This window comes from Astatotilapia calliptera, chromosome 5, assembly GCF_964374335.1.
Source record: "Astatotilapia calliptera chromosome 5, fAstCal68.1, whole genome shotgun sequence".
NCBI lineage: Eukaryota > Metazoa > Chordata > Actinopteri > Cichliformes > Cichlidae > Astatotilapia > Astatotilapia calliptera.
Window position 1 is genome coordinate 21,374,109 of NC_137426.1, and position 14,607 is coordinate 21,388,715.

A 14,607-nucleotide genomic window follows, 5' to 3' on the forward strand; every position below is an offset into this window, starting at 1 on the left:
CATTTCTTCACTTTGCATTGCTCATAGCTTTGTGTGTTCATATATATATATATATATATATATATATATATATATATATATATATATATATATATATATATATATATATATATCTTGAGGATCCGAGGTCCGTTTTGTTGCACTCTCGAAGGCGAATGGTCGCGTACTTACTACAGGTCTTTGCTCTGTCTGCTGAGATCCTGCCGTGCGTCTTAACGCGGGATTGTTCCTTTAAGAAAACTGTGAATGGTCCATGAATTTGAGCCTCGTCGCGCTGACGTAAGTGAATTGGAGAGGTTGGTGTGCCTTGCAGGAAGAGACAGATAACAGTGATGAGGACCAGGCAAAGGTACCAGATTTTTTGCCGAGATTTTTCCCCCCACTTGTTGTGTTTTTATAACCTCTACATTTACCCAGCCAATTGCTGAAGTCGTTTGAAGTCCGTGACAGTATAACGGTGCTTATTCCCCTCCCTTTTCTGCACATCGAGGATTCTTTTTTTTAAATTTTAGATTGCCTCATTTTTTTCTTCAGCCATAAAAAGAATGGATCGTGACGTGTTGTAAGTAAGTACGAAAGTCGTCTGGATATATGTGGATGAGCTAAGATGACACTGGGTATTTTATGCGGCAGAGCCTGGTGACATTTTCTTTTCTGCGCCACCGTCGGCTTTTAGAGAAAAAATGGATCATTACCAGGAGGAGCAGTCGGTAAATCCTATTACCGCGCAGCACGGGACAGCGACCAACAGCGACTCCAACTTGGGCAGCGGCCTGACTGACCTCCAGCCACCTGCTTACTTCAAACTGGAGTTCAGGAGAAACGCGGTGACCGATGACTACAAAATAACATCTCAGGTCCTTGGCCTGGGAATCAATGGCAAAGTACTGGAGTGTTACTGCAAGAAAACAGGAGAGAAATGTGCGCTCAAGGTTTGTGACTGTGCCTGCCGCTTTATTTTGTTGTTGTCGCTGGAAAGAAAGAGAACAGCCATCAATTATTCATTTCCCCACAGTTGCTGTGGTCTGCACCGTGTAATGGTGACTGGAAATCTGTGCAAATATCCTAATGTCGTTTTATCTTCAGGATTTGATGTAAACTTTAATGTGCGGCAGCTTCAAATTTCTTAGAATGATATGATACACATGAACCAGGGATGGATGGAGGAGTAACCTGAAGCAGATTTGCCTTTTGAACTACCCAGACAGTAGTTGTGTCTCACACGCTGTTGTATGCTGTCTGTGATGCTGCTGCACAGCTTTTACTGTTGTGATGTTGTTATGTGGACAATGAGCTTCTCTGTTAAAACTTTATACCAGTGTCTCTGACATATAAAAAGGAAAAAAAAAAAATCCCGCATTTTTCACTCATCCATGCAGCAATGTTGAGCCCACAAAAGCTTATGTGTTTGGAGAAATGCAGCTCTAAAACTACTTTTAGCTGCTCTCTTATTCACAAGGCTGTCGCCAGATTGGGTTGCTCCTCATGTTTGATTTGGCAGATTTTCACGCAGGATGTAATTCCTAATGCAACTCCCAAGGAACTGGTGTTAATTAAATAAACAGCTGGCTATGGGATTGCAGGAAATCCTTATAGAATTAGGCAGGAAGGGCAATCACTCCAGCTCCTCCACGTCTTTTCTTTGGAGGTGATGAAATAAGTGGTATTGTGTGAGTGGCAATGTATGTTGATGTGTTACCTTCCTCCTTCGGCACTCAGCTTGCATTGTCACAGCTGTTGGGATATGTGTGCTGAGTGCAGCTTTAAAATCCTGACTTTTATTGCGCCGTCTGGAATAACTGCTCAGCAAACAGCGGTAATTTAATGCCTTTAATTTTGCCTGCCTTGAACACTGATTTGCATTTTAAAGCATTTCATTATAACGTTTAGAACATTTTGTCACGTTCAACAGATTCTCTACGACACTCCCAAAGCTCGACGGGAGGTTGAGCTGCACTGGCGAGCTTCCGGAGGTCCCCACATTGTACGGATACTCAGCCTCTATGAGAACATTCACCATGGGAAGAAATGTCTCCTCATTGTTATGGAATGGTGAGAATGAACACACTGTTTTTTGGCACCTTAAAGTAAAAGCAGTTGCTTAAAAATGGCTTTTACAGATATTGGAGAACAGTTTGTGAATCTGATTTAATCAACAGACTTTTCAAAGTAAATAAATGGTAAATGGCCTGTATTTGTATAGCGCTTTACTAGTCCCTAAGGACCCCAAAGCACTTCACACATGTGATTCACACACTGGTGATGGCAAGCTACATTGTAGCCACAGCCACCTTGGGGCGCACTGACAGAGGCGAGGCTGCCGGACACTGGCGCCACCGGGCCCTCTGACCACCACCAGTAGGCAACGGGTGAAGTGTCTTGCCCAAGGACACAACGACCGAGCCAACCCTGGCTCGAACCGGCAACCTTCCAATTACAAGGCGAACTCCCAACTCTTGAGCCACAATCTCCCCTAATCATTTTCTCATTTCACTGATTAATCAATGGTGTTTTAAACTCTCCACAATTTTGACAACTCATTATAAGTTCACTGAAGAGTGGTTTGAGTGTGATTATTCGTACAAACAGCCAAAATTAAAAAATGTGAGTTTATGTGAGCATGTGTATTATTCCTTTGTGTTGTTATTTTGCTTCCTGTTAAATTTTAACTTGTTAAAACAGTTAAACTAAAACTCAAAGTGGACGCAACAAAAGAAGTAATAAAATAAAATGAATATAAATAGCTAATAATAATAATAATTGAATCCATACAAGTCTAAGAAATGGTGGTCAAACAAAAACCCTCAAGACTGAACCCGCCTGAGCAGTTAATAGTCAGCACAATGACTTGCTTTGTTATAAAACCGTGATTGCCAAGAGTACCCTCACTGCCCCAGTTCTGATCTCTTTGTTAATCTTGTCTCAGCATGGAGGGAGGGGAACTGTTCAGTCGCATTCAGGCCAGAGGGGACCAGGCTTTCACAGAGAGAGGTGGGTTCGAGTTCACATTTAACAGTTTCATTTAATGGTTTCTGCATTGCAATCTGTGCTACCATGTCTCTCATATCCTCCAATCAGAGGTGTCGGAGATCATGCATGACATTGGCATGGCCATAGAATACCTCCACCACATGGACATTGCTCACAGAGATGTAAAGGTACTGTAACGCTGTTCTTTCAGAAGCTGCTGAAGACCGCAAGTCTGGTTAAAATATGCCACATTGCATTAAAAAGTTAACCCTCCACACAGCAAAATGATGCATACCCAGAGTTTTAAATACAATGTCAAGTGTACATATGTAATAAGATGAGGGTGACAGACCAATCTAACTTTAGTGTAAAGTTGATGCACTGAAAAAGGCCACTGCGTGCGTATTAGTGAGATGCAGCAGTACGCTGTGCCCTGGAAATCATTTACACAGTTAATAAAAGAAATAAAAGAAAAGATTTTATAAAACACAGTCAGATTAAAGAGTTTTTTCTTGTTTGTTATTCTCACCACAGCCTGAAAACTTGCTCTACACAACTAAAGAGAGCAACGCTACTCTAAAGCTGACTGACTTTGGCTTTGCTAAGGAGATGACGCTACACAACTCCCTGCAAACTCCATGTTACACTCCGTATTATGTTGGTGAGTGTCCAGAGAAATGTGATTGCAGGAGTTTCAGGTGCACTGCGTATTTGTCAGTATTAGAGTCAAAATTTGTTTTATTTTATTTATTTATTACTGTCTCCATGTGTGTCTGCATATGATTGACGTTTTTGTGTGACTCTGCCCACATTATCGTGTTGTATCTGTTTGCCCATTCAGCGCCAGAAGTGCTTGGGCCAGAGAAATATGACAAATCATGTGACATGTGGTCTTTGGGTGTAATCATGTACATCCTGTGAGTATCTTGTGCCTCTCTAATTAGCAATACTAATGACTAAAAATCAATTCTGCATAGTGCAAAATTAAGAAAGTGTGAAGTTCTCTTCTCTTCCCTTCCCTTCTCTTCTTTAGACTCTGTGGGTTTCCTCCATTCTACTCAAACACAAGCCAGGCCATCTCTCCAGGCATGAAACAGAGGATCAGGTTGGGCCAATATGAGTTTCCGAACCCAGAGTGGGCAGACGTTTCTGAGGAAGGTCAGACTAACAGAATAACTAAACAATACTCGCACTGCTGTGAAATAAAATGCAAGTAGAGAGAGGCTCTAAATGAATATGCTATTGGTCCACAAAGTGTAAATTACTGTGCCACGGCGCTTCAGCGTTCAGCCTCACTTTAATCCTCGCACGCTCTAACAACATAATCATGTGCTTAACAGAGAGAGTGGAAATGACCTGCATAAACTTTCCGCTGTAATAGGAACCTCATGGTTTGCAACACTAGATCTCTGTATGTTTAAACTTCCCATGGTGTTGACTGTGTGTATCTTTTTGTTCTCTTGAGTGAAGAGGATTTTTTTTTTGTTCTTTTACATTAGTTCTCGTTTCCAGTTTCCAATCACTGAAGAATTGAAAACATAACACTTCTCAGAGCTTTAGAGCTTTTGCAACATAACAACTGAGATAAACCCATAAACATATCTTTATTCCACATGCACGTTGCCCTGTTGGATTGCTTGACTGTGTTTCTTATTGTTACCTGCAGCCAAACAGCTCATCATTCAGTTACTGAAGACAGACCCCAGCGAGAGGATGACCATTGGACAATTCATGAACCATCCTTGGATTAGTGTGAGTTAACACCTGTGCCCGTTCACCTCTGTGTTTTCTCCCAGTGCACACGCTGATGTGAATGTTTTTATTTAACAGCAATCCATGGTGGTCCCTCAAACACCTTTGTACACCTCTCAGGTTTTGACAGAGGACAAGGAACTATGGGAAGATGTAAAGGTGAGAATTGTATTTACTTCAGAATCTGGCCACAAGATGGCAGTAGAGCATTATCTCAGATTTAAAGCACAAACTGTGTCTTCCAACAGGAGGAAATGACCAGTGCCCTGGCCACGATGCGCGTAGACTACGACCAGGTGAAGATCAAAGACTTGGATACATCCAACAACCCTCTGCTGAAGAGACGCAAGAGGCCCGTTCCTCCGGGAGCTGACGGCGTGGAGGAAGCTGACAGAAGGGATGGAGATGGATCAGGAGTGTGTAACAGTCAGAGAGAAGTATTGTTTTCTGAAGAACATGGTGACATGATCACGGAAGAAAAGTAGCATTAAAACCAGAGTAGCAACATTTTCCATCCACATATCAATTGTTGTACTTTACTCGTTCTTTGTGTTCCTGCACTCACTTTAAAGAATGCCATTTATTTTTAACTCTCACTACTTAAAGTGAAATAAAATGTTGTTTTTTATCTTTTACATTGGTGTCCTGTCACATTTTACATGGCAGCTCATTTTATACAGAACACTAAGAGACTTGGAAACTTTACATTTATTCTGATTGTGAGTAAAACAAGAAAAAGCATTAACCTTAGAGACTTTGTATAAGCATTAGGAACTGATTTTCCTCTCTGTAACCAATGAAAGACGATATATGGAAGCCATAAAAGATAGTCACTTAGGCAAGATAACATACAACTAATTCCTCTTTACAAGTCACAACTGTTTACGTGGTTATGTCACTGCGCTGTCAAGGGACAAATAAACCTTGAGAAGTGAAGGTGTTAACATGGTTCATGCTCGTTATTAATCTTGCCAAACATTTCCGCTTGCTTGAAATGTCTTTCTTTAACAAGCCGTTAGTGTTTCCCGTTGTACTTGACTTCAAGATAAATGTTGTTCACTTTTTCACTCTAAAGTGTGCAAAACCAAAACACAAGCTCTCTAATTTGGACTTGGATGTTTCATGTACACAAAAAACCATTAGAGAACATAATTATACTAACTACTGAATCTTAAACAATGTCAGATTTGAATGCCTTCTACTGGGATTTCTATGTGAAACCCTGATCTCATGCAGTGCAGTCAATATTTTTCCACTGGAAGGGTCGTGGATTTAAAGCAACATGGAAATGTAAATATTCAGGGAAATTAAAATAATTTCCTTGGGTACAGAACTTAAGCAAATGTATGAATATAGGTGTTTAGTTTTGTATGAATATAGGTGTTTAGTTTTGTGTTTGTCTTTAAAAGTTGTGGCCCAACCAGAACAGGGAACTGCCTTCCTTAAAAACGACTTTATTTACACTTCATCCCACATATGGCTAATAAGTACTCCTTTGTTTCACTGATGATTGTACAAATGACCTTTGAGTATGCACCCTCAATCATTTGGTTACTCGAAACTGAGTGGATACATGGCGTCCATAAATTTGCATGATGACATGCTGTAATGGAAACGTTACCATTCAAACTATGGTTAGGATCAGGAAGTGGTGTGTTCAGGACAGGTCCAAAGAAGACGCATCTGGAACAGGAAGAAAGGCGAGATTAAGAGGGTTGAGGTAAGGCGAGGAAAACAGGAGTCTCTGTGATGGCTCTGTCTCTGATTACTGGAAGTCAGGTTATAAGTGACCTCCTGACGATCCGTGAGAAAGGCGTCCTCATCGGTCTGCTGGAGCCGCAGTGTAAGGTACACTTTATTAATTTGTATGAAAACAGCTGAAAAATATGATGGAAAAATAAATAACAAGGCTGAGAAAATTGAATGTGTTTTAAGAGGGTAAAACACATCCCCACCATCTGTTAAATTCTACATGATGATAATATTACTGTAGTAGCTCGATGTGCTATGATGTATGTCTCTGAATCATTTCATGCTCACACTTGTTTTCATGTTATCATCTGCTGCTATCAGAAGGAGCCTGGTGTATGAATGGGCCATGTGTTAGAGCTGTTTTAGTTTTACATTTAGCCTAATCTTGTCATCCGCAGTCTCAGATGCTTGTTTTGTCTGGAACCGTTGTGTTCCCAGAGCATCAACCACAATATTTAAATATTATTTAAATACCACTCCGCAGTAAATAAATGAGGCATTTTTAATTTTTTTTCAGTGTTAGGGCTTTAGACAGTTATTTAATTAAATTTTAAATTCTGTGGTGTATTTGTTACCTTCCCTCTGTTTTCTTTTGCTTAGAGAGTAGAGGCTGTGTTCGTTCTGGCCAAAACATTTCTGTTGTGAAACACAGAGGCACTGTGCCGGCTCTCTCTGGTGTAGATCAAATTAGGCTATGCACAAACAGGCTCTCCCAGTTCATTACGTTACACTGACATTATCACTACCAAGAAGAAACAATTTGGGAAAAAAAGACACAGAGCAGACCCAGAACAGAGACACTGATAGGAAAGACATCGTCTTCATGGTGCAGCCATAGATGGCCATGTGACTGGCAACATAAAAATACTAAATGGAGAAAAAAAAATCACAAAAGTGAAGAAAATACATTCTTTTATATGCTCCAACAAAATTCTAGGGTTAACTTCCAGAGTTCACAAATACATCCTTTATAGTGGCATGTAAATGGTTAATGACCCCTTTTTAGGGCACTATAAAGTTCTTGTATGGTATCCTGTGTTTATATGCACACAAACTGCATTGCGCCTGGTGTTGTGAACTGGCACTCAGTAGATAAAACTGAAATATGTTAAACTGAAAATTTGTAGTGTGAAGAACACACATCCAGATCCAGGAGGGCCAGTATAGCCTGACTAACACATTCTAGACAGATGTAACTGTGTCATCAGCACAACAGAGAACATTAGATATCTTGATTAATTTCTTATACAGGGAGTGCACTATTATTAGGCAAATGAGTATTTTGTCCACATCATCCTCTTCATGCATGTTGTCTTACTCCAAGCTGTATAGGCTCAAAAGCCTACTACCAATTAAGCATATTAGGTGATGTGCATCTCTGTAATGAGAAGGGGTGTGGTCTAATTACATCAACACCCTATATCAGGTGTGCATAATTATTAGGCAATGTCCTTTCCTTTGGCAAAATGGGTCAAAAGAAGGACTTGACAGGCTCAGAAAAGTCAAAAATAGTGAGATATCTTGCAGAGGGATGCAGCAGTCTCAAAATTGCAAAGCTTCTGAAGCGTGATCATCGAACAATCAAGCGTTTCATTCAAAATAGTCAACAGGGTCGCAAGAAGCGTGTGGAAAAACCAAGGCGCAAAATAACTGCCCATGAACTGAGAAAAGTCAAGCGTGCAGCTGCCAAGATGGCACTTGCCACCAGTTTGGCCATATTTCAGAGCTGCAACATCACTGGAGTGCCCAAAAGCACAAGGTGTGCAATACTCAGAGACATGGCCAAGGTAAGAAAGGCTGAAAGACGACCACCACTGAACAAGGCACACAAGCTGAAACGTCAAGACTGGGCCAAGAAATATCTCAAGACTGATTTTTCTAAGGTTTTATGGACTGATGAAATGAGAGTGAGTCTTGATGGGCCAGATGGATGGGCCCGTGGCTGGATTGGTAAAGGGCAGAGAGCTCCAGTCCGACTCAGACGCCAGCAAGGTAAATGGTAATGGCCTGTATTTATATAGCGCTTTTACTAGTCTCTAAGGACCCCAAAGCGCTTTACATATCCAGTCATCCACCCATTCACGCACACATTCACACACTGGTGATGGCAAGCTACATTGTAGCCACAGCCACCCTGGGGCGCACTGACAGAGGCGAGGCTGCCGGACACAGGCGCCACCGGGCCCTCTGACCACCACCAGTAGGCAACGGGTGAAGTGTCTTGCCCAAGGACACAACGACCGAGACTGTCCGAGCCGGGGCTCGAACCAGCAACCTTCCGATTACAAGGCGAACTCCCAACTCTTGAGCCATGATCCACGTGGAGGTGGAGTACTGGTTTGGGCTGGTATCATCAAAGATGAGCTTCTGGGGCCTTTTCGGGTTGAGGATGGAGTCAAGCTCAACTCCCAGTCCTACTGCCAGTTTCTGGAAGACACCTTCTTCAAGCAGTGGTACAGGAAGAAGTCTGCATCCTTCAAGAAAAACATGATTTTCATGCAGGACAATGCTCCATCACACGCATCCAAGTACTCCACAGCGTGGCTGGCAAGAAAGGGTATAAAAGAAGAAAAACTAATGACATGGCCACCTTGTTCACCTGATCTGAACCCCATTGAGAACCTGTGGTCCATCATCAAATGTGAGATTTACAAGGAGGGAAAACAGTACACCTCTCTGAACAGTGTCTGGGAGGCTGTGGTTGCTGCTGCACGCAATGTTGATGGTGAACAGATCAAAACACTGACAGAATCCATGGATGGCAGGCTTTTGAGTGTCCTTGCAAAGAAAGGTGGCTATATTGGTCGCTGATTTGTTTTTGTTTTGTTTTTGAATGTCAGAAATGTATATTTGTGAATGTGGAGATGTTATATTGGTGTCACTGGTAAAAATAAATAATTGAAATGGGTATATATTTGTTTTTTGTTAAGTTGCCTAATAATTATGCACAGTAATAGTCACCTGCACACACAGATATCCCCCTAAAATAGCTCAAACTAAAAACAAACTAAAAACTACTTCCAAAAACATTCAGCTTTGATATTAATGAGTTTTTTGGGTTCATTGAGAACATGGTTGTTGTTCAATAATAAAATTATCCCTCAAAAATACAACTTGCCTAATAATTCTGCACTCCCTGTAGTCTGCAGTCTTGTTATTCCATGTTTTATGTGGTATGGATGAGGCTGACTTGCCTGTGGTGAGAAAAAGCTGCTTTGAAAGTGCATTTTGAAGTACAAACTACTGACAGTAATTTATGATGCAGCATGTCACTGCCATTGTGGATTGCCTGAGACACGTACAGATGGTTCTTTTATGGTGCTTCCTTCCTTTATTACTTGTGTTTGCTTTCACAATAAAATTGTCTTTCCAAACAACGTTAAGTTCACTCACCTGCTAACACAACCTCACCAACTGCCCGTCCATACTCACTCCACACACCTGGCCCAAGTGTACTACTGAACAAGTACAAGAGACATAATTATACAATGCCTAGCCCGTGCTCCACCCCTCCCCTGTCGCTGAGCCAAACCCACATGCCTCCACCACAATGAAAGACAATTATAACAATTTATAATGCTAAAACATTCAAATCACAACAAAAATCGACAGAAACTCTAATATACATGAACTGACACATTAAATGCCACTGAAAAAGTGCAAGGTTCCAGGTTTGGTTTCATTAAAAGAAAAGGAAAGACATGTTGATTAGTACAGCTTAAGAAGACTAAAGAGTGCAGGCAGGGTAGAGTGGGTGGAGACGAACGGGGTGAGAGATTTGTGACAGCAGGATAGCTAGCAGTGCAAAGAAAGGTTTACAATATGGGACTTAGACCTGCTATTATGTGCGGTGTGGAGAAAGTGGAACAAACAAAAAAACAGGAAGTGGAGAAGAAGGTGGCAGAGCTGAGGATGCTTAAACTTTCATTGGGAGTGACCAGAATGGAGAAAAGGTTAGAGAAACAAGGCAGAGATGGTTTGGACACATGCACAGGAGAGACGGTAGACAGTGGAGCTGCCAGGCAGGAAGAAAAGAGAAAGACTGTAGAGAAGCTTCATGGATGTAGTGAAGAAGGACATGCAGAGCGTTGTTGTGACAGATGAGGAGAATGATAGATCAGCTGTGGTGATGATCTGAAAGAAAACAAAGTCTCTACTCAAGTGCATTAGCTCTCAAATAAAAACAAATGTTTTATTAGTGGCGGTAATCATTGTCATGGATTTGCCTAAGGCAGTGGTAAATCTATAGGGCTGAGGTTTGGATTTTGCATTCTGCAGACAGTAAGCAGCTTCCACCACTTTTCACATGCACTACACATAGGTCAAGTGTGTATGGTTATCTGCCTGATGTATACATTGCCTGGGCCTTTGCAGGGTTAGAGGAAGAGAGGTGTAACGCAGGTCAAATTACACTATATTACAGTATTCAGTTCAGTTTAGGTGTATTTATATTGCCCCAAATCACAACAACAGTTGCCCCGGGGTGCTTTAAATGGTAAATTAAAGACCCTACAGTATTACGGAAAACCCCACAAATCAAGCAACCCCATATGAGCACGCATTTTGCAACATGGAGAAGAAAAAAATGTACTTTTGACAGAATGAAACCTCGAGCAGAACCAGGCTCAGAGAGGGAAAGCCATCTGTCATGACCAGCTGGGGGTTGAGAGGTAAGAGAAGAGAAAAGAAAAGAGATTGTAGGGAGGCAGGACAAAACACAGACTAAGGGAGAGAGAAGACAAAAAGGCAATGGCATGCTGCAGTGGTAATATAAACACGTGGGCAGTGAAAAGAGGTCAGTGGAGTGAAGAAGTGCTCAGTGCATCTCTGAGAGCTTCCTTTTCCCCTCCTGCATGGCAGCTCTATCTTTAGCATCCTTTGTCTAATATAGCCACTATCCCTCCTCTGCATGTCTCGTCATTTCAGTGCACAAAAACTATTTAAAAAACAATAGCTACTCTATTTGAATCACCACGCAAAATTGAATGTAGTTGAACAACCAGAAAGGTATTACAAAATGTAGTTAAACTACAGGATTGCTTAAAAGTAGTCCACTATTACTTAATTGAGGCAACAGAAAGAAGTTAAATGGAAAAGAGGTCATCAGTCTCTGAGGAGCAGCATCTTTGCTGTAAAATGAAACTAGAATGACTCAAAGGGTTACTGTCAGTCAGGAAACGTGAGCTGGTTTCGAAAGTAAATGATTTCTTTTTTTAAAATCGGATGTTACTCATTAAAGAAGTGATTGTGTAGGAGGACGGGCACACAGTGTCTTAAGGACAGGGTTAATGCAAAATATCAGAAAAACAAACCAAAGCTAACTACACAAGATCATTACTGAAGAGACATTTACACAAAGACACCAGGAAGTTGCATTAAATTGGCATTTTCTAAAATTTAACACCAACATAAACATGCCTGTGCCTTGTACGATAACTTAATAAATTGCACATCATGTATTGATGCACTTTGGACCACTACTGTCTATTTCAGCTGATGAAATCTACAGTAGCACAGATACTACAGGCCATAAGTACACCAGGGGAGAGGCCAAGCTGGAGTCGCTTAGAATGCGGTGTGGTGTGTCTCATTGAGGATTCGTCCATGCATTCCTATTTCCTGCGCTTATACTGCGTCAAGGTAAAAAGAACATCATTACTGCTCACATTCACTCCAACCACTCAAACTAGCACATACGCTGAAACGTGCACGCTGCTTCCAACATGGCACAGCACGGGGCAGCTTGAAGTGTTTCCTCTACTTTGAGGTTTCCATCAGCAACAATAGGAAGACTCATCCAGATGGGTGCGCCTGTGCTTTTCCTTGTGCAACTCTAACAACTCCTCTCATTCTGAAACACAGCGTGCCAAGTTACTGTGGGAGCAGGAAATGTACATTCCATTCAAGTACACTGCAGCGCGTGCTTTCTTCCATACTTTCCCCGCAGATGTAAGTGATCCTTTTTTGGCATCGGTGCGTGCCTTATGATTATCAGAGTGCCACTTTTAGGTTGGATTTGGGTAGATTTGCTGTGTTTTCGCAGGACTACCAGGTAGGCGTCAACTTTGCAAATGAGACTGAGGCAGAGGAGTTTCATCATACCGTGGAGGCTGCTTGTGGTTAGAATAACAACAAACATCTACACGTATAAATGCTCTCAAAGGCTCAGCCCTGTCTCGTATTTTAACACAACCTTTTTATTTACAGAAAAGATGACCAGCATGATTGAAATGACAGCAGTGGGCAGTTCAACGAGGGAACTACCTGCTGATGATTTGGGGTGAGAAAGATAGCACCACTTTGTGTCTTTAGAGTGAAGGAAAGAGCGTTAAAGAGGTGGTTCACAGTTTCGTGTTTTTTTGTTCTCTTTAGGATTGAGCCATTGCACAGTTTGAATGGGGAGAAAGATCTCCCTATGGACACATCTTCCACGGCAGCTCCCCCAGCTTCAAGTTCTGTATGTCAAACTCTACAGTGAATTGTTAATGGGGTAACTGTTAAGCTGTTATTAGTCATTAATAATAGCATGATAAATGACTCCCTGTAATGTGTCTGCTTGGTGAAGTTTAAGGATCTTGACCCGGCTATGAGGAGGCTGTTGATGCAGGCCAAACTCACTGAAGAAGACTTGAAAGGCAAAGACGTTGCCGAAGCTGTTGACTGCATCATCAACAAGTTTGGAGGGCTGAAGGCTGTGCAGAGAGAGCTGAGAAACAGAGGTACTATATCCCGTAAAGTTTATTAGAATGTGCAAATATTTATTTACGTTTCAGTTTCAGGAAAAATACTATTGTGTATGTTTTTAAGATAGTGTTCTGTCATATGCACATAGGCCCAATCTCTCAGACACTGCCAAGATCTGCAGGGGCTTCCATCTATCTGAAGAAGGGCCCGTTGCCACCGGTTCCTTCCATCAAAGACAGCAACACTTTTCAACAAACACCAAAGGACATGGACACGGTAGACAAGAGTCAGACAAACACTCCGATTCCTTTCTCTCCAGCTCCCCCTCTGCCAGCTCCTGCAGAGAGGATCAGAAAGAGTGCAAGTTTCAAAAATGTAAGAGGAAAAGATTTAATTGAGCATCCATACTTGTACACAGTGGGTGGGCTGAACAAACTTTTGTGTTTTGTGCTGTTAGGCTGGCTCCCGAAAATCAACAGAGACAGGCGACTTAATCCTGGCTGCACTGAGAGAAGCGTTCAAAGAAAAACGGATGCTTCAGCAAAGCAACAGCGAAGATGGAGAACCTACTGTTACTATTCCTAATACTAACCAATGACGGACTCTTTTAAGAGATCTTGGAAGTCAGCTTGTACTGTAAATGTAGTTAAAGATGCGGCTTTTTGGCTTTGATTGTCAAACAAAGCAGTGGTCAGATTAAATTGCCATAAGGCAATGTGATAAAATGAAAAGCCACATTGTGCATTTAAAAAAATCTAAAATGCCATCATATCAGTACAGTATGCTAAGTCTTAGTTTAGAGTCATAGATGTCACTAAATTAGATAACGAAGGGCCAGATTTTCACTTCCCAACGTAAATCCCAGCTTCCTTAAATGTAGCCTACAGCAATATAAAGATAAGTGAAGAAACAGATGAATTTTTAACCACTCTTTTGCTTTAGTTTCTTTTCTGGAAATCTAGCTGAAAGTGTATGTTTTACTTGTCTTCTGTATAACATTTGTCATGACTGTAATGTTTATGTTTTTAAAAATTCAGATTTCTGTGGGGTGCAATGTTTTATGTATTTTTTAAGTGCTTTAATATACACCCATGGTGGAACCTAAAGAATAAACAAAGTGGAGCATGCATTATAGACAAGATATGGAAGCTCTGTTGTCCTGTACTATAACAGCACTGCCTGCTCTCAGTTTGCTTACAATTCAGTAAAATCTGACTTTACTTATCCAGACATAAACAGTGTAAAGGCCAAGGTCAAAGTCGACAAACAGGTGAGTGTGGTAAGTAATTCAGTCAATCGCAAAGGTAAATCCCCCTCTGTTCTTTTCAGTGATCTTAACTTTTTGTTTTAGATGCTTTTCATGTGCTATTTGTGGACCAGTGTTTTAAAAAAGGAGATTTGGGAATAACCTCATGCAAACAGATATTTAAACCAATGTGAAGCGGTGTT

The 14,607-nt window shown here is 41.3% G+C and overlaps 2 protein-coding genes across 6 annotated transcripts; both read left to right on the forward strand.

The window, feature by feature from the left end:
* The first annotated feature begins 282 nt into the window (after nt 1-282).
* Nucleotides 283-5,357, forward strand: LOC113022523 (MAP kinase-activated protein kinase 2-like). Of its 3 annotated transcripts, none has more exons than XM_026168002.2 (11): nt 283-566; nt 677-932; nt 1,913-2,052; nt 2,927-2,991; nt 3,079-3,158; nt 3,505-3,631; nt 3,812-3,887; nt 4,004-4,128; nt 4,637-4,722; nt 4,801-4,881; nt 4,971-5,357. In XM_026168002.2, exons 2-11 carry the CDS (start codon nt 684-686, stop codon nt 5,205-5,207), a joined length of 1,266 nt encoding a protein of 421 aa, XP_026023787.2. In that variant the 5' UTR covers nt 283-566; nt 677-683; the 3' UTR covers nt 5,208-5,357. The 3 variants fall into 3 exon arrangements, with proteins under 3 accessions (XP_026023787.2, XP_026023786.2, XP_080157395.1); XM_026168001.2 differs by having other exon boundaries at nt 286-562; XM_080301269.1 differs by having other exon boundaries at nt 291-562; nt 634-932.
* A 974-nt stretch (nt 5,358-6,331) lies between these two features.
* Nucleotides 6,332-14,290, forward strand: LOC113022524 (actin nucleation-promoting factor WAS). Of its 3 annotated transcripts, none has more exons than XM_026168003.2 (9): nt 6,332-6,570; nt 11,968-12,114; nt 12,337-12,423; nt 12,518-12,593; nt 12,682-12,754; nt 12,847-12,931; nt 13,040-13,193; nt 13,307-13,533; nt 13,616-14,290. In XM_026168003.2, the coding sequence occupies exons 1-9, from the start codon at nt 6,472-6,474 to the stop codon at nt 13,754-13,756; spliced, it is 1,089 nt and encodes a 362-aa protein (XP_026023788.1). In that variant the 5' UTR covers nt 6,332-6,471; the 3' UTR covers nt 13,757-14,290. The 3 variants fall into 3 exon arrangements, with proteins under 3 accessions (XP_026023788.1, XP_080157398.1, XP_080157396.1); XM_080301272.1 differs by having other exon boundaries at nt 6,436-6,565; XM_080301270.1 differs by lacking the exon at nt 6,332-6,570 and adding an exon at nt 10,288-10,427.
* Nucleotides 14,291-14,607: the final 317 nt, after the last annotated feature.